Genomic DNA, 27,486 nt, shown 5'->3' on the forward strand with positions numbered 1-27,486 from the left:
AGGGTACCTCAGCCTCCGCGTCCCGCCCACCAACGTCCTGCCGCTCTGATTGGTCATTTTCCTCAGAGCGACAGGAGAAGCAGCCAATCAAGACACGGTTGAATTGAGGGCGGGAGGGCAGCTGTGTGAGGGCGCAGCTCCGCCCCAGCCCGGGCCGGCCCGCGGGGCGGGAGCGAGCGGCCCAGCGGGAAGGAGGCGCCGCAACCCGCGGTGCCGGCGGCCCCTGTGTGCCACCGTACCATGGAGGACGTGCTGCCCCCGGGCCTGCTGGAGATCTGTCTGCTGGTCGGAGTGCCCAGGGAGCGGGTGAGAGCGCTGCTGCAGGTGAGGGGGGGTTCGGTGAGGTGAGGTTCTGTCAGCGCGGGGCTGGGAGTCCCAGCCGGGTCAGCTCCTCCCTGGCCGGGCCTCTCTCCCTCACAGGAATTTGACTAAAACCAAGGGGTTGCCTCGTTGCTGTTACCATCGGAGAGAGCAGAAACACTTGAAAGAAAACTTGTTTTGACGGAAGATCAAAGTAGGGATAATTTTGTAGCAGCGTTAAGTAATTACACTTTTCAAAGGTCTGAGCTTAGATGAAGGATGCAATGTAGCTTTGTATAAGCAGGAACAGCAAAACTCTTGAACAATGCATATCCTTTATTGGATGACATCCCATTTCCCATCTTCCGTTGGAGATAAAAGCCAAAGATAGAAAAATAAAGCCTGGTAACTTGTATCCTTAGGACAACATGAGGTTTGAATCCCTGTGAAATTAATGCTCTGAATTCGGCACAACCCGGCCAAATCAGACAGAGCAGAAGCTGATCAGTTGGTTTCTGCTTTGAATATGTGGTTTGTAATTTGTTTATGACTGTAGCCATGTCCCATGTGAGTTAATAATTAAAGTCCTTCTCTTGATTTTACTTTGTTAAAATATTCCGATGGTTTTGTTAGATACCAATGAGTGGGAGTAGCTGCGGTGCCAGCACGTGCCGAACAGCCAAGCTGCTCCCAGGGTTTTTGGGTGTTTTGCTTCAAATTAAATTTGATTGTGTGCTCTAATAGCATTAGATAAAGAAGTCTTTGTTAAATTGGTTGCTGCTTACTCACTCGGGAGACGGCTTTTGCTGATGTCAGCTTCTTAGGTGATATCAGCCAAGTTCAAATTCCACGATCTCATTCACGTATACATGCAAACTGGGGAAGTAATTGTGCCGTGTTGCCACCAGACTGTTGAAATCGTTGTTTATGTGTTGTTTCGGCATCTACACAAGGAAACCCAAAAGAAGGGGAATTTATCTTTTCCTTCAATCGGCTCAGTTTGGTCTCATTGCTTCCAAAAAATCTGTAGAATAGCAAATAAACTGGCTACAAATAGTAGCAGCCATCCTGATATTCCAATTGCATGGCAGATTTGAATTATTTCTTTGCTCAAGGTATAAAATGGAGTGTCAGAAAGGAAAGTACTCCCTATGCTTGTCAATATTAACTATAGTGGTGCCCCTGGAAGCTGTTACACCCCAGGGATTTCAGTCACTGTCTTAGGACAAGTTAATAGATTTACTCTTCTTCCTGTTCCTTTTGTAGCACTATCTACAGGAGGAAATGGTGGAATATGTTTTGTGTCTAACTTCAGAGAGGGTAGAAAAAAAGAGATCTTATTCACAGGAAAAAATAACATTTCAATGGAAAGTAGTGGACCTCTGATATTTACAGATGAAACAGCTCAGTAAAAATCTTGAGAGTGCTTCAAATCTTGGTCTTGAACGTGTGTTTGTGCACTCTTTATTGCAATACAGGGTAATAAAGTCAATGAAGTCAGTTGGAGCATGATATAAACCACTCCCAAAGTAAAAAACTCTTATATGACTGACCTGTTGTCCATGGGGATTCCAGGAAGAAAGATACAGTTTTGCACTGAAGATCATGAAACTGAAGTTTTTGGGCTGTCATCCATCAGTTGTGCTTATTGCCAAGATAATTGTCACCCTAAGATTTGAATTTGAAGAGATCAGAGGCTGCTCTTTGCAGCTAAAGGTGTTGGAAGCATGTATTTTGTAAGAATGAGATGTACAATAGTGAAGATTATACAGTGTCTTTGACAAGACTTCTTTCCCCCAAGTTATCTTCAGCTATAAAGCTGGATTTTGATATGGCAAGCATGATGTACGAGCTGCCTGCGAGATGCCACAGATCTTCCTATTATCCCAGCACTGGGTTACGCATCTACCCACCACAGTCAGTGGTGCAGATCTTGTCTCTTGGAGTGTTTGCATCGTGCTTTCTGGCCCTGCTAATGTAGACATAACTACCAAACGACTTTTTGTTGTCTTGTGATGCCCTCCTGGGTGTCACGTTGTGCAAAAGAAATCAGGTGTCATCAAGTTGAGCATTAGTCAACAGCATGAGGTTCTGGCAGCGAAAAGTAACGGTATAAAGACTGCATCATGATCCTGAGGGTCTCTTCCAACTGAAGTGATTTCCATGATTCTATGACCAAAGCTCTCAGGTGAAGGGAAGGGATTATTGCTATTATTGTTATTACTCAACGCTCTTGAGGTCACATCTCACTGACATTTGGGTACTGTGATACCAGGGAACTGCTGACCAGGGGCTGTAAGAGGGCTGGAGGACAATGGGGAAAGAATCTCCTTCTGATGGGATTTCTGAAACTTGACTGGATGACTCAGAGCAAGGTGGTCTAATGTCAAAGTTACCATTGCTTTGAGCAAAGTGTTGCACTAGAACCTCCAGGGGCTGCTTCCAACCTCATTTTTCTACAGCTTCATACTTTTTCCTGCCCAATTATTCCTTAAAGAACCTAGTTCTTTCATGACATTCAAAATGAAATTAACTTCTTTAGTGATGGGAAGAGGAGAATGAGATCAAGGAAACACCAAATAGCTGAGATCACACTACAAGCTGTGGTTTCAATATACTGCTTCTTGTTTTTGTCTAAAATAGTGTGGTCATTGTAAAAAGTCTGTCTCTCACCTGTGTCTGATATGGCACTGTTGTTACAGGAACACAATCAGTAAATGGGGATGCAATAAAATCCCTGACTTCTGGAATCTTGCAGGAAAGAAAAGGCATTAATGTTTATAAGAAGCTGTGTATGATGCAAGGACATTTGATAGTAAAAGAGAAGCACTTCAAAAATGAAGAAGTAAGAGTAGAAGCAGAGAATATAAAATGTTTGAAGAACAGTAGAAACAAGTTAGTATTGTTCTGTTGCTGCCATTCATTCTCGTTGAACTGAAAGGGTAAGAAAATACGACTTTGGCCATAGATGTTAATAGGAGCTGACTTGAATGCTACGACTGAGTCACTGAGTCAGCGACAGTGCTGTTCTGTGGGAAAAAAAAGTGGTGTTTAATTCCTATGTTGTAGTTCAAGACATCAAGGACCTGCCATTTCAGAAGCTGTTAGACTGTGAGGCTCTTAAATCACTGGCTGTCATCCAGCGCTTGGTAGCCCTGAGATGCCTTCAATGTAAATTGGGAGTTGCCCTGTCAAAGCAACTTTGTATGAAAACCTCTGCAGGGCAAATCTGCCAAGTTAAGATTGCTGGTGTTTGAGTAGGTCTGTGCTTTGTTTTTTGCAGAACAGCCTCAGGGCTGAGTCTTAATTCTTAATTTCCTTCTGAAATGTTTAGCTGCGTGTTATTTTGTGCACGATCATGTTGGATTTATCTGCATTTCCAGTTTCTTTGCTTGAAATGGATCTCAGCTGCCAACTAAGGAAAAGGACACTTGAAGATTTTAGCACGGCAGGATATAGCACTCAGTACCCAATTTATAACATGCTTTTCAGAGCCATTGCTATCTTTTGAGTATGCCAGTGAATACTTATCTGAACTTTTATCTTTTCTACTCTTCTTTCTAGTTCAGACTCTGTGTGATCATTAGAAGACTGTTTTTTCACTTCTTATATTTATTGAAGTACTTGCAAGCATCTTAGTATAGAATATAGAGCTTAAGATGCAATAACTATTTTTCCTATGATGCTCAAATGAGAAGAAAACTACTGGTGGACTCATCTACTAGGACAAATTAGCTGAGGCTTTCTGCTCCAAAACTTGGATGGTGGAGGATTTGCTTTAGTGAAGCAATAGAGTTTTGTATGTTGTAGCTATTTTAAAAATTAGGGAAATTGTGAGAGAGGCCTTGGTTCTCAAGGAATATCTTAAATACAAGTATTACCAATGCATCATGTCTGAAGGTAAAAGCAACATATATGCTTCGTTGATCTTTGAATCAGCACAAAGTTGAAAACGAAACAGCTTTTCAGCCACAGTGAGGTTTGCCTTTCCTGTTTCCAAATATCCGCTGACCAAACAAAGCTTTTACTTGCTGTTTTGACCTTACAGGAAGAACTATAATTGCAGTGAAGTAATTGAAAATGCAGCTGCTTGTCTTTACTATGTGGTCAAGAATACAAAGAGTGCTCCCAAGTACAAGGAAATCTCCTTTTCTGATGACTTCCTCCACAAGTTTTTTCATAGCGGGGCACCGAGGGCTTTCAGTGCAGTAGTACTTTTACAAAGCTGCCTACTAAAAGGTGCTGTAATTTCGTACATGTTCTTGGAATGCCTGTTCCACTTTGTCATCAGTATGTGGAGAAATTTTTATGACTTCATGTGGTACAGTGTCTTAAAATTGTGTTTATTGTAACAGTGTACTTTCTTGATTGCCTTATAAACTTAAAAGTTGTCTTGTGAAAGTTTGTGTGTGTGTCTTTTGTTTTCTTTTTTGTAGCACTTATTCTGAGTTAAAAATGTAGCTTTTCCTCAAGTTAAACAAAGACTTATCTAGAGAGTTCAGCTGTCTGTCTTTGTTTTTGTGTATTTGTTGCCTGGTTTCTCTTACTGCCAGTGTATATTTTAAGTATGGCTTATGCTTGATCCTGACACTTTGAAGTAGCATATATCGTATTTGATATGTTAGTTTTCTTGTGCCAAAGGCATAATATTGATATGGTACATTTTGAGTGATGAAGAATGATTCTTTGCCTACTGAAAATGCTGAGAGTATTCCCCTTGCATTAACATAGGTAAAGCAAGAAATTAGAAGGAACTATTTAGGAAGAGGGAAAAATATATTCTAAACCCACAGTTTAGGAGTAAAGAGAAAACAGGGCTAAAAATGGTTTGAAATAAATTATCAGGATGAGTGTCAATTTAGATTTTGTTTTGTTTTTATAGGGTACTCAAAGAAAACCCAAAAATGTTCCTCCTCTTGATCCAGAAGTTCTTTCTGTGTTTGTGCCTCCATTTATCAGCCGAGATGACTTTCAGGTGACTAACACAAGTGGTAATCACTTGAATAAAAGCAAACGCCGGTCTTTCCGAAAGAAGAAAGAGAGACCAAAGATTGAAAATCTCAAGAGTCTCAATGGGGAGCAGAAAGCACCTGACACCGAAGATATTACAGTTCCAAAGGACATTGATCTTATTGGTTTGCCACAGCTCTGCTTCCCAGGTACAGGAGAACTGTTTTAATATATATTTGTTGATCCATAGTACAGCCATTTTTTTAAATGATTGTCTTCTCTATCTCTTTATGTTCCACAATCTAAAAAATTAGTGTTTGTGAGCAGGTCAGTGATGAAAGCAGCTGTTACCTGAATGAGGTGCTCTTACTCTGTGGCTATGTTGTGTGTAATGCATCTAAGAACAGTAGTAGCTGTTAATTTCTTTTTTTTCCTTCCAAAATGATTGAGTACTCTTTCACTTTTCATTTGGTATTAAGATATACCCAAAATAGTGACTTGTTGCTCCAGGTTTAATTGCAGAAGTTTTAATATGCATCTTGCTGTTGCAGAGCTTATAAATACCTTGAAAGAAAAAAGTGAACAAGCCCCATCTATTTTATTTTGCCCCTTAAAATACTCAATAGTTCATATAATATTTTTGTTTCTTTTCTAGTGTGCAGCTTACAGCCTTTGCAACAACCCTAAGATCAAATGGATGTGTATTTTAATCTCTTAAAATGAGAAATTTCTCTTGAAATTAAGTGGAAATGTGCAGTATTTGTCATGAATTACTTTTCAAGCAGTTGTAATTAAATATGTAGTTTAAAAAAGAGGTTTCTGTCTTCACTGCAGGAGGACTTTCTGTAACTTCTGAATCAAAAGAAGACCACATTCATTTCCTGGTCTTCACAGATGTCTGTGGTAACAGAACGTATGGTGTTGTTGCACAGTACTACCAGCCTATGCAAGTATGTTATGCTTTTATTAAAATATATTAAAATATATAAAATCAAACAAAACACTCTGAGAATAATGTCAGGTTTGATTTATGAAGTGAGTTAACAGATTTTTTTTTTTTTTAATGTTTGTAGGAATACAGAACAAATCCTACTTTATATTGCCATTGTAAATTAAGTACATTGGAGCTTTATTGTATTAGGAAAAACTGTTATGGATTTCAATTAGGAGTTTTGAATATTTAGGAGCAGACTTTGTCCCTTGGACATGTTTTTGGTGAAGATTGTATCCTGCGTTCTTTCTAAATGTCTTTTGCGCTGAAATTGGTTTTAATACATATGCTTGTCTTGCGAGCTGATGTTTTTCTGAAGGGCTTAAGGGATATAGGTATCCAAATTCCCTTGAAATTTAGAGGGAATTTGGTATTGTATCTCTAGAGTTCTCAAGAAAATATCAGCTATATATTCATGATTAACATAAACACATTAATCTGTAGTTTTCTTGCAGGATGGCTGTATTTCCCTGAATGGACAGGCCCACTGGGAATCTGTGCAGACTGGGAAGATGCCTGTCTGTTTTGTACCATTTGCTATTTGTGTTATATCCAGATATCCATATTTCAATGCCCTCAAGGATTGTCTCTCTTGGTAAGATTTGCTTTCCTGTCTGTTTCTTCTGGAAATAGCTGTGCAGGTTTTAATACATGAATTTACATGATGTGATTGGGATAGCTGCTTAATGCAAAAACAGGCGTTAGCTTTAAATTATGGTAGTGTGAGACTGTCGGAGAGGAAAAGAATGAATGTGATGTGAATGTTACCCAGACAGTAAGTGAAAGTTCTGAATATCAAACAAATTAGTTATGATGTTGTCTTTGTTTTTTTTCAAGGTTTTTGGTGAGTCTAGAAAATACTAATTTGCAGGGAACAGATTTCTCAAAGATTTTGCTATTTTTTTGGAAGAGGGTTCACTATAATTTTGCCACACTGGTGAAAATCACTTTGAAAGCACAAAAACCTTTTCATAATGCACCAAATAAATGTCATAAGAACATGAATGTATGTAGTAATAAACTGTTAATGACACTTCAGCTAAATAATGCAAGTTACTTGAGGTGAGTACAATGGTTACTTGACTGTTGTAGAACTAGGAGAGAAAGTCCTAAGATACCGAGTACTTCAGGGGTTAGAAACAGTCAAATACTCTGCAGTGTAGATGAGTGAAAAGATAAGTGAACATGGGTCTCTCCTGTTATTTAGTAATTTAACCTACTTCAGGTTGTGTGTTGCTTTATGGTTAAATTGTTAACATTTATGCACTTCTATTCTGAAGTGGATTAAAAAGTCCTTGCATCAGGGAGCCTGTCTCTGTTGGACATTCCTGGGTAATCTTCACTTGTAGACCTGTAGTCCAAAGGTAGCAGACTCATTTTTTCACTGAATCCCAGTCAAGCTTTCTAGAGTCAAATTTGAAGTGAGGTGTTTTGCTTTTGCAGGTATTTGCTTCTTACCTGTAAGCTGAAAGATGTTAAGAGTTTTAGGTTGGAACTTGGATCTTCCAGTTTGTACTGCCAGCGGTCGGTATGCTGAGCAGATGAGTAAGCGAGGGTGTGTGTCCTTGGTACAAGCTGAGGTGCATCACTAGTCCCTAACCTGACTCTGTACCAGGAGAAGACATGAGCTTTCATTTCCACGCCCTGTGCAGCTCTTCTTCCCCATGAACCTTCCGCCTGAGGTTCAACAAGGCCAAGCATAAGATTCTTCAACTGGGCGGCCCCTGGTATCAACCCAAACTGGGGATGAAGGGCTGGAGAGCAGCCCTGCAGAGAAGAACTTGGGTACACTGGTGGGTGAAAGGTTGGACGTGAGCTGGAGATGTGAACTTGCAGCCCAGAAGCCAATTGTATCCTGGGCTGCATCACCAGGAGCGTGGACAGCAGGTCAGGGAGGAGATTCTGCCCCTCTGCTCCGCTCTGGTGAGACCCCCTGCAGTGCTGGTCCAGCTCTGGGGTCCTCAGCACAGGACACACATGGACCTGCTGGAGAGGGGCCAGAGGAACCACAGAAATGATCAGAGGCTGGAACAGCTCTGCTGGGAGATCGGGCTGAGAGGGTTGGGGTGTTCAGCCTGGAGGAGAGAAGGCTCTGGGGAGACCTTATTGCGGCCTTTCAGTGCTTAAAAGGGGCCTGTAAGAAATGTGGGGACGGACTTTTTTAGCAGGGCCTGTTGTGATAGGAGAAGGGGTGATGGTAAAGGAGGAGAGATCCAGGCTGGACATGAGGAAGACATTTTTGACACTGAAGGTGGTGAAACACTGGCCCAGGTTGCCCAGAGAGGTGGTGGATGCCCCATCCCTGGAGACATCCCAGACCAGGCTGGATGGGGCTCTGAGCAACCTGAGCTGGTGAAGGTGTCCCTGCTCATGGCAGGAATGGCACTGGATGAGATTTGAAGGTCCCTTCCAACACGAACTATTCTATGATTCTGTGCTGTGGGCTTGGATCTGGTTGGAGCACCAACAGCCTTGCCCTGGTTTAGATGAAGAGGGAGCCCTGGAGGAGCAAAGCAGTGCCTTCTTGGCCAATTCAGATGTTGCCTCCAAAAAAGCTGTGATATCAAAAGTGAGACACTCTGGCAGCCCTTAAGTATGAGCAAACACCACTGACGCTGTTCATGCTACCTCTGCTCGGTCATTTTAAAATTGGTTTAATGTGCACAAGGGACATGATGGAAACTAGGTATTCCCAGGTTAGTATGAAATCAAGGTGATCTGTAAAATATTAATAAAAAGGGAATGTTTGTTTCCCTTTCTCCTTTCCTGCCTAGATCACTTTTTCCACTCCTTATGTTTAAGCCAATTACCTCAGCTGTTGGTATTGCAGGAACTGATTCATTGCTGCCTTTTTATAGTCTCAAATCCAAAGTAAACTCTAACTCTTACAGCTGAATACCTGAGCTGTGGTGCTCTACTGTTTATATCCAGTCTTGAAAATAGCATTCATTCTTTTTTTTTATACTGTGAACACACTAGTCCTCCACTGGGTGGAAAAGAATATAGGCTCAGCTTTACGGTTATGGTGTTCATCAGTGGTTTATACACTATATTCATCAGTGAGTAATCTCTTCTCAAGTGAGACGTTTCTGAGCTGGAAGAAGCAGTCAGTTTTCAAACGGATTTTTTTAATTAGCCCACTAAGGGAGAGGTGGGAAAGTGTTCAGGAAAACCAAGGAAAATTCCAGAGGTTACAAAAATGTTGCTTCTATTTGTTTAGAGCAGACAGGAACCAGGTGGAGTTAATTCTCTAGAGATAAAAGCTTACACCTCTGTGGGTGTTTTTTAAACATTATAATTAAATGTTTCTGCCTTGATCATGTGTAGTAGGTTTTTGCACCTATTTAAAGCATTAATGTCCAAGCTAACTACTATGAATGGCTTTTCCCTGTAAGTTGAGGCTGTACTGGTTTCTAAGGGGAGTTCAGATTTATCAGTAACCTACTATCTAAGCTTTAAGTCATTTGTAAATATATAAATAAATTAAATTAAAATGGAGTTATCAACAGCTCAATAGCCTTCCATGTGAGTAGCATGTGTTGTTCTGGCCATTTAGCAGGGGAATTTCAGCTCTTCTCACTCATTTTTGCTGCTGCATCTGCATGTAACATGCAAATGTGTGTAACTGGCAGGCAAGGGGTAAGCAAGTGACAAACCTGCATTCCCCCCTGTACTGGGAACTCACTGATTAAGTTTCCATGGTATTTTCTGCTGGATTTTATTTATTCATTTAAAGCTCATTATCACCACGTATTTTCCTTGATACTATTTGATAGATAATTGCAGAATGTCTGCCCTACTTTATGGTTTTTTTTTTTACGTATTTTACTGTGCCAGAGTATACTTGAGTGGGAGGAAAGGAAGGGGTGGAGAGGTACCATTTTTCCTTATCTTGGTTGGGTTACTGAAATTTTTCCATATGGCATGAAACAACTGCTGGGATGTGTGGCTGTTCTGAATGGAATACAAGCAATTACACTAAAGACCTCAGTGATATATTTTGAGCAGCTGTAAAGATGGAGATGTTGCAGTTTTTTGTAGCGCTACAAAACATTGACATAGTTTTCCTGTAAACCAGAAAGGGAGTTATTTTCAGTTTGGGTGCCTTAGGCTGTAATCAGGTGGCTGATGGGTTACAAATCTAATTAAATGTTTTCCTTGACCGAGTGCACTCAAGTAGTAGTGCCTCCTATACTTAACAAATAATAACTTGTTCAGCAGTGCACTTGTATCCTTGGAATGCGTCACTGGTATTTTGCAGGATGTTTCAGCTGCTGAATCATTCTGCAAGTCTGGAGATTTCAAAACACTTGCTGGTGGACCTCAAACCACCTATTTCTAGTGCATAGCCCTTCCCTTGTGAGAACTAGTGAAAAAACACTATTTGTAATTGCTAGTAAGGGCCTGATGTTGAAGTAGTGTCTAAAGGAGTTCTATTTCCATTCAGGAGCTTTTTGCAGCAAGATATTTCATTTTCCTCCAGAATTCTGCTCTCCAGGACCTGCAGTGCACAGGGTTGTTCATAAGTGGGGTGGTACTTGTTTTCGTTCAGAAGAGTCCTCAAAAGTCTGTTATTTTTATAAGCCTTCCCAGATAAAATCCAGGTTCTTAAACTTTTTCAAATGTCATAGAAGAAATCACAGCTAAAAACTGAGACTAAACTGAGATACAAAGGCAACGTCTAAATATAAATCCCTGTAGGTGCTTTGAACTGCCAGGGGAACTTGCAAACTTTCATCATAGTAACGTAGGTCTTTGTATTCTCTGTAATTAATTTTATAACTAATTCACATTACTAGCATACAGCGCTTCCAAATCCAGAACAATTTGAATGGAATGTGTCTGCCTCTCTCCAAAGCAAGCAGATGTGCATCTAGACTGTTTCACAACTGTTGGATTATTTTACAACATTATTTGAAGAGGTTCAGTTTGAAATTGAGAGGTTTGGGCACTTTGCACAGGTAGTTTTACCTCAATCTATTAAGCTACATGAAAAGTGAAATATTCCTGGCAGTAATCTCTTTCTGGATGAACTCCCACCTTGGTTGGATGAATAGACTCCATTCAAACAGTAAATCTTCCAAGCTGTGCGTTCATCCTTTCAGCTGCCTTGAAAAACGGTGGAAGTTTGCAAATAGCTCACAGCACTGAGGAAGTACAAAGGACCTTTCTGAAAAAATCTGTCTGTGGACAGTTAATAGAGGTAATGGAAGGTTCATAAACTCCTTAGCTCTCTGCTTTAGTGTTTCAGAGATTACTTCATTTATTTCAACAGGCGTTTGTAGTGCGGAGCTGTCAGCTGCTGCTACGTTGCGTTTTGGGCACAGTGATCAGATTATGTCCTTTCTGTACATCTGCTGCTTTTTCAGCATGGGGGTCAGGTTGTTTCTGTTGAAACATTTACTGGATGTGTTGCTATGTGCTTTTTTGTCCCAAAACAAAACAAAAACCCAGCAGGTCTACCTATGCTGTTAGGTCACATCCAAGGCATTACTAAGTGTGACAACATAGTTGTTTAAACTGATGACTCTACTGTCTGGTTTTCTTCGATAATTCTTGAATTCTGCCCCCCTCACCCATTTTGCACTCTTAAATAGCTGATGGACTTTTTGGGAATATGTTTAACAGCATAGTACACAGTCCAAATGTGGCTTTAGCAAACTGAATTGTCTCATTAATCCAGTTAAAAGCTCAGTAATATATGACAATATTTTTATTTGGGAATCTAAATGCCATACGCACATATGATGTCCTGGATTCTAATAAATCTCCTGACCCATTCAGTTGCTTTCTAATCCCCTTTCTTTCTGAAGAACAAGTATTTTGCAGCAGGAAACCAATAAAACTGCAAACTGAAATAAAACCTCAAGGGGGGATATAAACATATTAAGTTCCTAGTTTCTGTATGTGTAGATTTTCAGGCTTAAATTTCTGATTTTGTAAAGGCTTGGGGTCTGTTGTTTTTCTATAAACATGCATGTGAATCTTATATTGAACAAAATCCCCTTTCTGACTACAAATATTTAACTTAATTTACATTTCAGAAATGCTGTTGGACTTAATGGTTTGCAGTCTTAATATCGTGTATGTTTAAATGTTCATGAATTGATCTGACGTATAATATAAACCACGTGACCTTTGTGGCTTTGCCACAGCTAGGGTAATACAGGTCTAAAATGGAAATATTTGGCAGGTTTGCACAACTGTATTTGTTCTTTGTAAGGGTAGGAACAATAGCAACGAGCAAAGTTCATGCGGGCCGAGGCCTTACGCTAAATACGGCTCTTGCTTCACATTCCTCTACAGTTAAGCCCACGTCTAAACCCTCCCTTTTCCTTTGATGTTGTTTTTTATCCCAGAGCTGATGTCTGATGCTTGGGGTGGGAGAAACACCGTGGCGCTATGTTACAACTCGTGGGTGTTTTGTTCCTCAAGCAATATCTAGAAGACACTTTTTGTAGGTGCGTCTCACCTCTAGGTTTTCTTTGCCATCATGACACCCAGTGTGCTGTCCGAATCCTCTGATTTATATGATGGAGCACTATTGATGCATGGAAATAATAAAAAAAATGCTTCTGACACAGCAGCATCATTAAAATTAAATGGAGCTGCTAAAGTATCTAATAAATTAGAATTTAATTAGCTGGAATAATAGCTTCGTTGCTCCTAATAATTTTTTGTAGCTTGAGGTTATCAGCAAAAAGGCTTTTTTTCTGTTTGCATGTTACTATTTATAACTAATTTGCTATAATTTAATTTCAGCTTACTAGTGCAACTGCGGCCTTTCAAGGATTTAGATGTTGAGGAGCACATAAAAGAATTTGCGGCAAAGTTATTTTTAATACCCAGCCCGCCACCAGGACCACTCCACTTGGTAATTACTGATGCTGAATTTCATAATTACTGTAACGTTATGTCTTACAAAGCATGAAGATGTTGTTTTCTATAAATCTGGGGACATTCTTCAGTGTCAGGTCAGATATATTGCTGATAGAAAACTAATGTCAGTACCTGTGCTTTGAAAATAAGGCTATGCATTATTTGTACATAAAATAACAGTGTGACCAGGGTGCAGGTGTGAGCACTGCCATACCAGTTAGTCATGCTGTTTAATTTTCAACACACTCCTGGGAAGGATTTAGCACATCGCAACTATTTACTGTCTTGAGATGATGCCTGAGTAGGTCTGGGGACAGCATTATCTAGTTTTTGGTTTCTAGAGGGGCACCCCACATATCATCTGCTAGAACTGGTTGGAACTAGTCTGCAACTGCTCTATAAGAATGAAAGCTTACTTTTCACCTGAAATGGCATTGCCTTCTCATTGAATAAATCTGTATAAACTCCAGTAAGTATTACTCAACCAAAGTGTGGGAGTTCCATGTCTTATGTCTGCTACAGGCTCGGGGAAGAGTGGCTGGAAAGCTGCCTGGAGGAGAAGGACCTGGGGTTGTTGGTGACAGTGGCTGAACGTGGGCCAGCAGTATGTCAGGTGACCAAAGAAGCCACCAGCATCCTGGCTTGTATCAGCACTGGTGTGGCCAGCAGGACCAGGGCAATGACCATCCCCCTGTCCTGGACACTGGGGAGACCAAACCTTGAATCCTGGGTTCGGTTTTGGGCCCCTCATGCCAAGAAAGCCCTTGAGGTGCTGGAGCGAGTTGAGAGGAGGGAACGGAGCTGGGGAAGGGGCTGGAGCACAAGTGTGATGGAGCGGCTGAGGGTCCTGGGGGGTTCAGCTGGAGAATAGGAGCTGAGGGGAGACCTTCTGATCTCTGAACTGCCTGAAAGGAGCTTGGAGCATGGAGGGGGTTGGTCTCTTCTCCCAAGGAACAAGTGACAGGATGGATGGAGCGGCTGAGGGTCCTGGGGGGTTCAGCTGGAGAATAGGAGCTGAGGGGAGACCTTCTGATCTCTGAACTGCCTGAAAGGAGCTTGGAGCATGGAGGGGGTTGGTCTCTTCTCCCAAGGAACAAGTGACAGGATGAGAGAAATGGCCTCAAGTTGCACCAGGGGAGGTTTAGATTGGATATTTGGAATGATTTCTTCCTGGAAAGGTTTGTCAGGTATTGGAACAGGCTGCCCAGGGCAGTGGTGGAGTCACCATCCCTGGAGGGGTTTAAAAGGCATTTAGACGAGATTCTTAGGGACATGGTTTAGTGCCAGAGTTAGGTTATAGTTGGACTCAATGATCCTGAGGGTCTCTTCTAACTGAAATGATTCTATGATTTCTATGATTGCAACTCCGATACTCTTCATTGTGTACAGCTGTAGAAAGTTTGTGAGGAGAGTCAGTGGAGCTCAGTGTATTCCAGATTTTCCTACAGCAAACCTTGTGTGACTGAGATGAATCACAGCTTGTGGATGCTCGTGCCTGTCATCTTGATTGTGTGATGGGTGGATGTGCAGTGGTGTGACTAAGAATCAGTGTAGTCCCTGTGAGAGGAAAGAGGCCAAAGAAATAATTTGCTAGAACAACACATAAAGCTCTGGACTTGTTATTTTTTTGTATCTGAATGACTGGCGAAGCAGAACAGTGTGAAGTGGATCAAATATTCTGGGTTGGCTGCTGCCTGGATAAAACCTTGCTGAGAAGAGAAACTCACATAAATATTTGTATTCATTGTAGAAGCTGAGGTGTGTGGACTGTATTTTGTTCTTCATAACCCTTCCCAAGTCAAACTGTATGTTAGCTTAGTCAGTGATTGCAGCAGACTCTCCCTTTTATCTACAGAAATGGATTTTAGGGAAGCAATGTTTGAGCCACGGACTTTTCCTTAGCTGCTTTCCTTGACCTTGGAATGATGGGTTAGGAAAAAATATCACAGCTGGAAAATTGTCTGAATGATTGGCTGACCCAGCTGCTGAGTGCTGAAATGTGGAGCACGTGCAGGATGTGGCTGGATAATTTGAAAAACTGGATGAGCTCACTCATTTTGGCTTGTTCTATTTTCTAACGTGAGCACCCATGCTTGGTTCTTCTGTTCATATTTTTTCTGTTTCCTGTCTGAATTTTATCAGTACTTCTGATTTTCCAGATGTATCTACAAATATGAATATAAATTCTATTATTTTGTTATGCCTATGTGGTTGGACTCGGTGATCCTGACGGTCTCTTTGAAGCGAAACGATTCTTTGATTCTATGACTCTAAAACAAGTTTAATTCTGTTAAAGCAATATATGTATATATATATATATATATATATAAAATTTTATTGACTAAATAACCTATGAGAATGAAAAGAGACAAAGTCCATGTTAATCTTTCAAGCTGATTATGTCTTTTAATATTTCCCTCGCTATTTCAGTTTTCTGCAGTACATGAATATCTTTTTTGCTTTCGATCTTAATATTTTGTAGTTGGAACTAAAATCCTGAATTATGTGTGTTGTGGGAACATTTTCTTTAAGAAGTAAATGGGAAACATCTGCTGTTACAGGTATTTAATATGAAACCTCTTCAAATAATTATTCCTTCGCGAGAGGATCCAGACGGTCCAATTATTGACTTGGATCTTCACCTTCCATTGCTGTGTTTCAAGCCAGAGCAAGTGCTGCAGGTAAAGCTAACTGATGCTTTAAAATGTATTAGAGATTGACAGTAATGGTTATTTGTGGTTTAGAAAAAAACAAGATGTTTAGTTATAAACCCAGAAATTCAGAATAGTGTTAGTTCTGCATATTAGAGCTCTGGGACAATAAAATATACTTCTCCCTAAGATACTTTATTTATAGACGGGATTAGATTAAAGCATGTTGGAATTCTTTCTCCTGTGGCTTAGCGGTAGGTGCTGAATTTCTTAAGAGTATATTTTAAGATATAAATACCCAAGCTGATTGACAGATTTTATTTTGAATTCTCATTACATGCAATTCTACAAGATTCATAAGAACTTTTTTTGTGTATAAGAAAGGGACTTGTAGGATGGATTGGTAGCAGTTGACACTCTCATATAGATAAAGTGTAAATGCTGTAGAAAGACAAAAAAATACAAAAAGCTATTTACAAAGAATTTTTTCAGTGCTTCATAGAATCTCACAATAATTTTGGTGTGGAGTGTCCTTTGTAGGTTTCCTGGTCTGATTCCCTGCTAAAGGCCAACTGTGAAGGTAAATTAGGTTGCTCAAGGTCATCAGTATTATTGATGCTTCTAAAAAGAGCAGGTTGGAGTCCTCTTTCAAGGGATGCTTGCAAACCTCCTTAGTCCTGAGAGCAGGCAGCCCTGGCTTAGTTTTTTTGGTTTTAATTCTGCCATGTGTGCATGTTATGAATAAAACTATATCAAATCCTAAATGGTCCTCTGCAACTGCCATTCAGTGAGACCTGGACAGGCTGGACTAGGCAGAGAAGAACCTGATGAAGTTCAACAAGGGCAAGTGTAGGGTTCTGTAAGTGGGGAGGAACAACCCCAGGCACCAATGCAGGTTGGGGTGGAGCTGCTGAAAAGCAGCTCTGCAGAGAAGGACCTGGGAGTTCTGGTGGACAACAGGTTGACCATGAGCCAGCAATGAGCAATGTGCCCTTGTGGCCAAGAGGCCAATGGTACCTGGGGTGCATCAGGAGGAGTGTGAGCAGCAGGTTGAGGGAAGTTGTTCCTCCCCTTCTGCTCTGGTGAGGCCACATCTGGAGTTCTCTGTCCAGTTCTGTGCTCCCCAGTTTAAGAAAGTCAAGGAATTATTGGAGAGTGTCCAGTGGAGAGCTACGAAGTTGCTGAGGGATTTGGAGTGTCTTTTGTATGAGGAGAGACTGAGGGAGCTGAGGCTGTTCAGCTGGAGAAGAGAAGCTGAGAGGGGATCTCATCAATGTTTATAATTATCTCCAGGGTGGGTGTCAAGAGGATGGACCAGACTCTGTTCAGTGGTGCCCAATGATATGATGAGGGGCAATGGGCACAGACTGAAGCACAGGAGGTTCCATCTGAGTATGAGGACAAACTTCTTTCCTTTGAGATGCCAGAGCCCTGGAACAGGCTGCCCAGAGAGGTTGTGGAGTCTCCTTCTCTGGAGACATTCAAACCCACCTGGACACCTTCCTGTGTGATCTGCTCTGGTGAACCTGCTTTAGCAGGTGGGTTGGACTGGATGATCTCCAGAGGTCCCTTCCAACCCCAACCATTCTGTGATTGTTTGATCTAGTGCATATTGAGCATGGAGTTTTATCTGTTAGCACCTCTGTGAGATGTCCCGTGTGTCTTCAAGGCTTCTTGGCTTGAATTCATCCCACCTAACTTGTAGCATCTGAGTTTGGTGCTTAGATGGGGCCCCTTCTCTCAGTGGAAGAGGGTGGGCATCTCCTGGTACCTTCCCAAATTGCTCTGTGGAAACACTGCTCTCCAGTGGCACCATGAGGAATTTGACCAGTTAGTCTTGAATAAATGTTAGGCTGAGACGGCTAAAACCTCAGTAGTCTTTGTGTTCACCACCAAAGGTTGGTTTGTTTATATTCTTCATCTGGGTGTGTTTTACAGGTGTTTTACAGTCTAATACAACTCAGTAAACATTTAACATTTTGGATGGTTTTTTTTTTTTTTTTTTCCAGATTATGACCTGTATTTTAACTGAACGGAGAATAGTTTTCTTCTCTTCGGATTGGGCTCTGCTGACACTCATTGCTGAATGCTTTATGTTGTACCTCCACCCTCTTCAGTGGCAACACACGTTTGTGCCTATTCTGTCCCGTCAAATGCTGGATTTTGTCATGGCCCCAACATCTTTTCTTATGGGATGTCATACTGATCATTTTGAAGTAGTTAGCACGGTATGTTTTAGACAATTACCACTCTCGCTATTCACTTTCAGTGCATTTGTCCCCTAACTTCTTTCAGATGCATTTCAAAACTTGCTTTTTTTCTCTAGATGTGTGAGACAAGAAGAAATTAAAAGTAATGGAACATAGTGATGTGACCACTGATTTACTGGAAAAAAAACCTTATTATTGTATCCCTTACCTTTCTTTTCTTTGCAGGATAATTATTTTTGTGAGTTCATTTGGGGAAATATTCTACCAACATGTCATTTGTATAGTATAAAGAGTTTCCCTTCAGATTGGCGAGGTTATTTTTTGCTTGGAGTTGTGTGGGATCAATTAGGTACCTTTTCCAAGCATCTGGGTTAAGTACTGAGCATGCACTTGGAAATACTCTGATAATGCTGCTGTTCCCCATAGTGATGTTAAGTATTTAATACAATTAAAAAGGAAAAAGCAATGTAAAGAATAGAATTTCACAATTTTTCTGGAGGCTTTTTGTATTCTTTTTTTAGATTCTTAGTTAACTAAGCCTTTCTCAGTGGGTAACGTTAATCCTGGTCACCTAAAAAGGTTTAAGGAAAGCTCAGTTTCATAGTGGAGGGCTAATGTGAATATACTTTTTTGAAGGTGTTACATAGAGTTTCTGTGAGTTTGAGCAATCAAACAGAGAAAAATTATATGAATTTATATTAGATGAATCCATCTGATTATAAGCCAAAGTGAAACTGGTCCATCCAGGCAAGTCCAAAATGAACAAAGAATTAAGTTAAAATGAAGCAGATAAATACTTATTTTAGTTAGTGGTAAGATGATGTCACTACCAGAAATAAGTAGAGATTAGAGTAAATACTCAATAGAGAAATCTTTCTGGGAGCTTCTTGGTGTACAGATATATAGTTTTGTACATCATATCCTTATAATTTATAGCTTTTCAAGGATGCACTTAGACATCCAGTATGAATTTAATTCTCCATGGAGAGCTTATTAGGTTAATAAATGTTTATGTACTGAGATTAATCTCAATTTAATGACATTTGTTTTTATTGAAAGTAATTATTTAGTTATCCACACAGTCTTCTACTTGGGGAAAACAAGTCAATCACTTTCTAGTTTACCTCTTTGGTGAAACAATTCACTGTCTGAGGAGTACACAAAGGAAGAGTAAATGTTTTAACAATATACGTATATTTACAGTCATTCTATTTTCTTTTGTTAAAAGGAAACTGAAGATTTAATTCTAATTAATATAGATAATGGAGATATTACACATTCAAAAATGGTTGAAGAGGAACCTGAAATTCCAGATGTTCCAGCACAAGCAGCGGAAACTTTCATAAAAAGGTGAAAAGATGTCGAAGTTGTGTTTATCTTAGTGTATAAATCATGCTTCGTGCTCTTTTTAAATTGTACATTTGTATTATTTATTATTATATTAATTTATTCATATAAATTCCTTTTGGTAAGGGCAAACTGAAAATTCCAACTAATTAACATGCAGGTATCTTTAAGCAGTTATAATTATAACCATATTATTTTACTTGGAGTTCTTGCTTCTTTTTTATTGCTGATAGGGATTATTCTCTGAACTTTACTGTCCTTTACACAGCAGACTGAGCACGCTGTGATTTACACGTACTAGTAGGACTTCCAGGAACCTTCTTAGCTTGTCAACACTTGCAAATCAATCTTGCACTTTCTCTAGCTGGAAGATGCACGAGGCCTAAATGACTTTTTCTTTAAAAGGCATGAAAAAAAATGCTTGGTGTTACAATGTAACTTGCTAATTCTCTTCCCTGTGTAGAGTGGAGAGTCTTCAGCTGCATTATGACCTAGAGCTTTGCCATCTCCGGGCCAGTGTGGATCTTGGTGAGCTCCAAATGCGCAGAAGGGCTTGGCAGCAGAAGCTGAATACAGAAGTTCAGCAAACAGCTTTGCAGTTAATTGTTAATATCTTCAGGTGGGCAGATATTATTATTATTATTATTTTTTATTATAAGAGCATATAGTACTGGTTAAGACACTTCCACTGTCACTGAAAATATTCTTATTTTGTCTTACTGGATAGATATTTAGTGAATATCTTACGTTTTGTGAGGGAATATGAAAAGGAGGTCCTACTAGCCTGCTGGAATAGCAATAATTAATGTATTTGGGTACATATACATCGCTAGGACATCTTAGATAAAATTGTCCTTATTTGGACTTGTATGTCTTCTGTATGAAGATTCCAGGAAGAGAAGTGCAGTCTTCATATTTCGTGATTAGGAAAAGCCTAAGGCCCAGTATGGATATTAATTTGTTACAGGAAAACAGTCACTCCTGTTAGAGGAAAATGAATTTGAACTGGGACAGGGTAGAAGAGCTGAAAGCAGGAATCAGGAGTTGAGAACACTTGGGTGTGTTTAGGTTAAATGAACTAATGCTGCGAATGGGAGAGATACCTGGAGAGCGCAACCACATGAGGATGAAGGAGCAAGAGGAGCTCAGGGAGAGAGTGCTGGCACAGCAAAGACGCGTCTTGGGTGCAGTTGGGACTGACTTTTTAATAACGGTGTGAAGTAGTTTGTTTGTGTTGTATTTTTCTTTTTCTCTAGAAAAAGGTCGAGCTATGCTAATTTTCCTTGTTCTTAATCTAATGTAATGTGTTGATACCCACACTTGCTTTGTCATATCAGTCTGGGTACTGGTTGTAAATCCTGCTATTATATAACGTACTAGTATTTGGAGAGGGAAGCGTGGTAGGTGATTTGTACAAAAAATGCAGCAAATGGATGGCTGGTTTGCATATGCTTCATTTATTTTCATGTAGATTCTAACGTACTAGACCATGAAAATGAACAGACCTTGCAGCCACAACAGCTGGATAAGGAAAATGAAATCCGTTTACAACCTGATGCGCTACCACTGTGGGATTTGGTGGATTATGGTGTTTGGCAACAATAAATTCCAAATAAAGACGCGGAGAAAGGCATTTTGCTGCTAACAGCTTGAACTCTTTAACGCACTGAACGCTCGGCTACAGAAATGAACAGATGCTTTGCTCTCTAAGAGAGAATATGTTTTGCAATGGGGGTGAATCTTTTCTTGCTTTCTTTCTCTTTTCCTTCAAACTTGCTTTCTTTGTTCTTTTTTTCAGCCTTGTTTCTTCTGTCTCCTAATGCTCTATCTACCAGCGGCCAGGAATCGAAGGAAAGTAAATCTCTGATGCAATTGTGCTGCCAGTTGCTACCATCCTCAGTGAAGCACTGTAGTGTTTTTGTGTGTGTGGAGGTCCTGTGTTTAAAGCAAACAATGCTAAATTATGTAGAATTATTGAACTCCGTACTTTCACTAATCTTTTTCTCTGAACTCCTATAGCTTGGTAAACTGGTAATGGGTTTTTATCACTGATTTATAGGCCTTCATCTTTCAAATTGCTGATGTGGATGGGTACACTTGTCTTTTTAGTGCTCCAGATGGGTTTATGTGGTTCAAGAACTGTGTATGTAAATGTAAAACCAGGATTGAAGCCCAAGTCATGACTTAAATATATAGATTCTTCCCTGTGGGTCAGTAAAATTGATCCCGCAGACTCTAAGTGAATTTGCTGATTTGAAATGCCTGTGGCAGCAGGTGGCCTGTCTTTCTAATAGAAAAAGAATGCAAACTCTTATGATTCAGTAACTTAGACTTGTTCATTAAAACTGAGTTTGCCTTCTGATACTGCAGTGTATTTCTGTTTTGCCTTCTCATGCTGCAGCTTATTTCTAGTTGTACCAGTGGGCTGTTGCTACTGCAAAAGTGTAACCTACTTACAAATCTCCAAGCGTATTTATCTATTTGTTTATTTTTGTCTCCAGGGAGGTAAAAGACCATCTAAATTATGAACATAGAGTGTTTAACAGTGAAGAATTTCTGAAAACAAGGGCAGTCGGAGACCAGCCATTTTACAAAAAGGTAAATTCAGTGTTAAATGTGTTGTGATTCTTTGTTGTTAATCTGTATTTTAGGATTAACGCCAAAAATTAACAGAATGGTCACAGTATGGTGGTGTTGAACCATGAACTTTCACAGAATGCTTTACCAAATTTAATTTATTTACTGTAAACAGATATTAGGAAACATTTTGGAGAGCAAGGTACTATGTAATTCCAGAGCAAATTAAACGTAATTCCTTAGGGGTGAGATTAACCTACAGCAGATGGTCAGTAAAGCTACGTCTAAACTGTATTTTAAGCACAGGCATCTGTCCAAACTGTTTGGAGCAAAGCCTGTATGTAGACAGGAGTTTTCAGCGAGCCTGTGAGCACAGTAGAAAGGAGCTCAGATGACACAAATGGAGGTATTAAAACCTGCTTTATCCGCAATAGCGCGTGGGGCCTCTGCTGTCGGGTGGCCCCAGGCCGTGTGCCTGTTTCCCACAATATGTGACACTGGTGTCCTCAGGGCTTGCAGAGTGACAGGGCACACGGGACATAAATTGATTTAGCTGACGTGCTTTACCACGTAGTATAACCGTAGCTTACTTTGACGTGCTGGAGAAAACTATAAAGTGATATTCAGTGTGCAGCCTCAGGCCAGGTCCAACAGTGCTGGAGGCTAAAGGACAACCTGGAATCCCCGCTTGCTTTTTCTTAAACCTTCTGCTAATTCAGCTTATTAGATACTTCTCTGATTCAGCCTGGAGAACAGGAGCTGAGGGGAGACCTTCTGATCTCTGAACTGCCTGAAAGGAGCTTGGAGCATGGAGGGGGTTGGTCTCTTCTCCCAAGGAACAAGGGACAGGATGAGAGGAAATGGCCTCAAGTTGCACCAGGGGATGTTTAAATTGGATATTAGGAAAAACTTCTTTATGGAAAGGATTGTCAGGCACTGGAACAGGCTGCCCAGGGCAGTGCTGGAGTCACCATCCCTGGAGGGGTTTAAAAAATGTGTAGATGAGGTTCTTAGGGACATGATTTAGTGCCAGAATTAGCTTTTGGTTGGACTTGATGATCTTAAGTGTCTTTGCCCACTAAATGATTCTGTGGTTCTGTGGTCAATACCTGAGTTCTGAAGGGATGCAAGATGTCTTTCTCAGCTTCTTGCACCCTTTGGTATTTACATTTACATTATAGTTTTTAACAGATACTTTATTAAGTAGTTTCTTATTATACCCTACTGTAAAACGTGCTGCCATTTCAGCTTCTCAAAAGTAAAATATTATTGCACTTTTTTTGGTGATACTGTAGGTTGTTTAACCATCTTGTGGGTCAAAGCAAATGTTTAACAAGGAATGTAAGGAAGTGCATCTCCTTTTAATTATGCTCCATATGAAAGTTACGGAGGTTTCCTTTGCCACTGGAACTTGGCGGTTTGCTCTCTGGTGTAACTGGTTTACACCTGGTGAAAAGATCTCTTCATTAACATCAATGTACCACAGCTGATAACTCTTTTGTTTCCTACTTCAAACATATGATAAGAATAATTTCTGAACATCTGTTTAAAGGAGATGTTGGTATGTGAAGGAAATGATCAGAAAAATATCTGATTTTACCTAAGTGGTAGTGATTGCGCTTGGCAGAATATCTGGCAATTCGAAGATAACAAACTGAATCCTAAATAGGAAATAATGTTTGTTGGCTCAAACTTGCACTGCTAAGAAACATACTTAAAAACAAGCAAAAAGGAAAAATTAAAAAGAACCTATTAATATGTCATCAGGAGAGAAATTAATTAGAAATGTTCTGACCAGAACTCCAAAAATCATTAGAAAGGACTCATGCAGTTCCTGCAGTTTGTCATCCGCTGTACGCACAATTGCCAACAACAGATGCCATCTACTGGAGAAATACCTGAAAGCAGAAATCTTAATGCTTTTGTAGATGCCATTTTACAGATTACGTTGCAAATGCATTGATAAGAGGCATCTTGAATTGGAACGACCTATTTGTTGGTGAAATATTTCCATTAATTACTTTTGAATCTTGCTCATTCGTTTTTTAAAATACATCACAGGAATACACTGACGTCTGATCAGTGTCATGTTGTTTATTTTTTCCTGTGTTCAATTCCAAGACTAAGAAAGGTACCTTAGGCAAACTGCTGAACTACATAATTAATCAAAGTGTTTTCATAGTGACAATCAAAGACACAACTGTCTTTTTGTTAGTAAGTTTATAAAAGCTGGAGGTTGTATGAACATAAAGACAGTATTCCTGGTTATAGCAATATTGTCTCCTGATGCAGTTTGGATTTTCTGAACAGATTACTTTTTATCTTGTATAAATTTCCAGTGGTGGGAGATTTAAATTCACACTTGGCATTTTTGATGATGCCCTCGCTCCTAAAAGTAGCAATTTGACTTTTTAGAAATTATTTCTGGTTGACTCCATGATAATTACCTTGAGCAGGGCACAATTTTGGGGGTTACCAGAGAGAAGGTGGCTCACTCTTCTGTTCAATTTGATAACAGAATCTCGAGTGTCACGAACTTCATATTCCAAACCACAGAGAGTATTGTCAGCACTTAGTTAGCAGAAAATATACTGTTAAACTTCAGTAGCTAAAACTCTGTTTTGATCAGTGTTTCTTGATTTTGTTTGGAAGGTGGTCTGAGATTCTTGGTTGCCACTAATACAGTGAAGGTAAAGAATGTGAATGGAAACAGAGTCAGTTTTTTGTTATTGAACCTTTCAAATGTTTTGCTTTTTTGATTGCTAAATTAGAAGCTCTCAGCTCTGCATATGTACCAGTGATAAAAATGGAGCTTGGAAATGATCCACACTTAACCAGTTTGTGTCTCGCAGGTTTTAGAGACCTACATGTTTCACTCTTTTCTCAAAGCTCGTCTGAACAGAAAGATGGACGCGTTTGCTCGGCTTGACTTGAGTACCCAGTCTGAAGAGGACAGGTGAAGTTTTCTCATTCTTTATGCTGATTTTGAATCTTCTGTTGATATCACTGCTAAAAGTCCATTTGAATCTATTGGTATGAGATCAGGTTGTCTATGAATAAGATTATGACTAATTGATAGGCCATTTTATTAAGATTATTGCAAAAGAGTGACACGAACATATCCAGCTGTGGCTGTTGACATTGTAAATTGGTACTATAGTTGTAATTTAATAGCATTATACAGAAAAAAATAAAATCAGGTAGTGATTTAGTGTGTGTATATATACTGAATTTTAAAACTAGTTATATATTTTTAACATTTTTCTTAGGTTCAACTTGATGTTTCATACCCCGAGAAGAATGACTATGGAGAAAATGGCTTCGAAACTGTTTAATTCACAATACAAGATGAGCAGGCGCATGGTAATCAGTATGCCTAATCTGCAAGATATCAAACTGCCAGAGGGCCCAACCAGAAATTCCTCGCTTCGACGAATAGAAACAGGTGTCGGTAAGGGAAGAACGTGTTGAACAAATACAGCGTCTTTTTTCTTATCTTTATGGGTGACATTGCTGAATAATTTTCACCGAAATAGTGTTACATGCTGAAAAGAAATGGTGAGCAGGGTCGTTTTGAGCTGAGCCTGCTGTAAGTTTTGCTCTGCCACAAAAGACTGATTGGTCACAACAGGACTGATAATGTAGATTTGCTTCCTGCATCGGTAACCACGTTCAATCCTCACCAACCTTATGTCCACCTTATGTCCTTGTGGCCAGGAAGGCCAATGGTACCTGGGGTGGATGAGAAGGGGGTGGTTAGTAGGTCGAGGGAGGTTCTCCTGCCCCTCTACTCTGCCCTGGGGAGACCACACCTGGAATATTGTGTCCAGTTGTGGCCCCTCAGTTCCAGCAGGACAGGGAACTGCTGGAGAGAGTCCAGCGCAGGGCAACAAAGATGCTGAAGGGAGTGGAGCATCTCCCGTGTGAGGAAAGGCTGAGGGAGCTGGGGCTCTGGAGCTGGACAAGAGGAGACTGAGGGGTGACCTCATTCATGGTTATAAATATGTAAAGGGTGAGTGTCAGGAGGATGGAGCCAGGCTCTTCTCGGTGACAACCAATGATAGGACAAGGGGCAATGGGTTCAAACTGGAACACAAGAGGTTGCACTTAAATTTGAGAAGAAACTTGTTCCTGGTGAGGGTGGCAGAGCCTGGCCCAGGCTGCCCAGGGAGGTTGTGGAGTCTCCTTCTGTGCAGACATTCCAACCCGCCTGGACACCTTCCTGTGTAACCTCATCTGGGTGTTCCTGCTCCATGGGGGGATTGCACTGGATGAGCTTTCCAGGTCCCTTCCAATCCCTGGCATTCTGTGATCCTGTGAGTTCCCGACTACGTTTAAATATAGGCTTAGGCTTATCCTTGTTTAACAAAGCAAATCCTATAGAAACTGCATGTTTGGGGTCCCTTTTTTTCTTTTGTTCTTTCCCAGAATTGGTTTTATCAACATTCTGATAATAAGAAGGGTGGACATAAAAATATATTTATATCCCTAGCACAGCTGTAATCTTACTTGAATTTCATGCGATGTAATTGCTCGTTGCTGTCTTTTTTGTAGTTGTGAAAATACTCGCACTTTTACTGCTTAACACTACTAATCACTACGCTTTTGTTTTGGTTTTAGCTGTTAAAGCGCCCTCCAAATCAGTGAGCACATTCAAAATCCCAGAAATTCACTTTCCTCTGATGTTCCAGTGTGTTCATTCCTACTACACAGACTTCTTCAACCACCTCAGCAAAGCTATAAATACCTCACCACCTGATAACTCAGCGTTGCTGGCAAGGTACTTCTACCTCCGGGGCCTTATTTGCTTGATGCAAGGGAAACTACTAAATGCACTTTCTGACTTTCAGAACCTAGATAAAACAGATTTAAGAATTTTCCCCACTGATCTCGTAAGGAAAATAGTGGAAACCATGCCTCCTTCAGAGCGTTCTCAAGCAGATCGCAAACCCGAGCTGAAGAAGCTGATAAGTAGAGTGATGGAAAAACAAAGAGAAGTTCTCAAAGTCGATGACCACGTGAAAAATTTTGAATTGCCAAAAACACACATGCAACTGGATGATTTTGTGAAGAGGATCCAGGAATCTGGGATTGTCAAAGATATAGACACTATACATCGGTTATTTGATGCCCTAACAGTAGGTGAGTGTAAGATGCGTTTTTAGTGACCATCAACAATTTTGCAATGACAATTTCAAACTCTTTTTTTTAATGGACCAAAATAAAATTTGTCTGTTTTTCTTTTTAATTATTATTCAATATTTTCTGGGCCTCTAAAAACTCCCAATATGTGAACTTTATGGACAATTTTATTTAAATAGGTTAATTAGGGAGAATAGATTTAATGTATACATCAATGTCTGTAATTACATCCACAATAAAAACAAGGAATCTACTTATATTTGGGCACACAATTTACAGTTTTCCAGGTTGTGTAGGTGAGGCAGTTTTGTGATCTGATAGTGTGCAGTTCTGCTTTGGGCTTCGATTGTGAGAAACGTGAATAAAGACTGTCCTAATTGCTAATGGAAAAATACCTCTGTTTTTATAAAACCATCATAGCAAAAGGAAAGGTTACGTT

At 40.1% G+C, this 27,486-nt stretch overlaps 1 protein-coding gene across 7 annotated transcripts in view; it reads left to right on the plus strand.

Annotated features, from left to right (window-relative positions):
- Positions 1 to 130: 130 nt before the first annotated feature.
- Positions 131 to 27,486, plus strand: part of DENND3 (DENN domain containing 3) — a 39,911-nt gene continuing 12,555 nt past the window's right edge. The window contains exons 1-13 of one of the 7 annotated variants that reach the window (XM_065054483.1): positions 131 to 324; positions 5,183 to 5,459; positions 6,085 to 6,200; positions 6,697 to 6,836; positions 13,004 to 13,115; positions 15,682 to 15,801; positions 17,781 to 17,999; positions 19,210 to 19,331; positions 19,792 to 19,947; positions 21,830 to 21,926; positions 24,758 to 24,861; positions 25,175 to 25,356; positions 26,526 to 27,047. In XM_065054483.1, coding sequence (XP_064910555.1) covers positions 241 to 324; positions 5,183 to 5,459; positions 6,085 to 6,200; positions 6,697 to 6,836; positions 13,004 to 13,115; positions 15,682 to 15,801; positions 17,781 to 17,999; positions 19,210 to 19,331; positions 19,792 to 19,947; positions 21,830 to 21,926; positions 24,758 to 24,861; positions 25,175 to 25,356; positions 26,526 to 27,047 — 2,251 coding nt within the window. In that variant the 5' untranslated portion in view covers positions 131 to 240. Of the gene's footprint in view, positions 325 to 4,386; positions 4,540 to 5,182; positions 5,460 to 6,084; positions 6,201 to 6,685; positions 6,837 to 13,003; positions 13,116 to 15,681; positions 15,802 to 17,780; positions 18,000 to 19,209; positions 19,332 to 19,791; positions 19,948 to 21,829; positions 21,927 to 24,757; positions 24,862 to 25,174; positions 25,357 to 26,525; positions 27,048 to 27,486 lie in introns of those variants that run through there. The other 6 variants (XM_065054484.1, XM_065054485.1, XM_065054487.1 and 3 more) reach the window with 6 other exon arrangements.

This window comes from Columba livia, chromosome 2 (genome assembly GCF_036013475.1).
Source record: "Columba livia isolate bColLiv1 breed racing homer chromosome 2, bColLiv1.pat.W.v2, whole genome shotgun sequence".
Lineage (NCBI taxonomy): Eukaryota > Metazoa > Chordata > Aves > Columbiformes > Columbidae > Columba > Columba livia.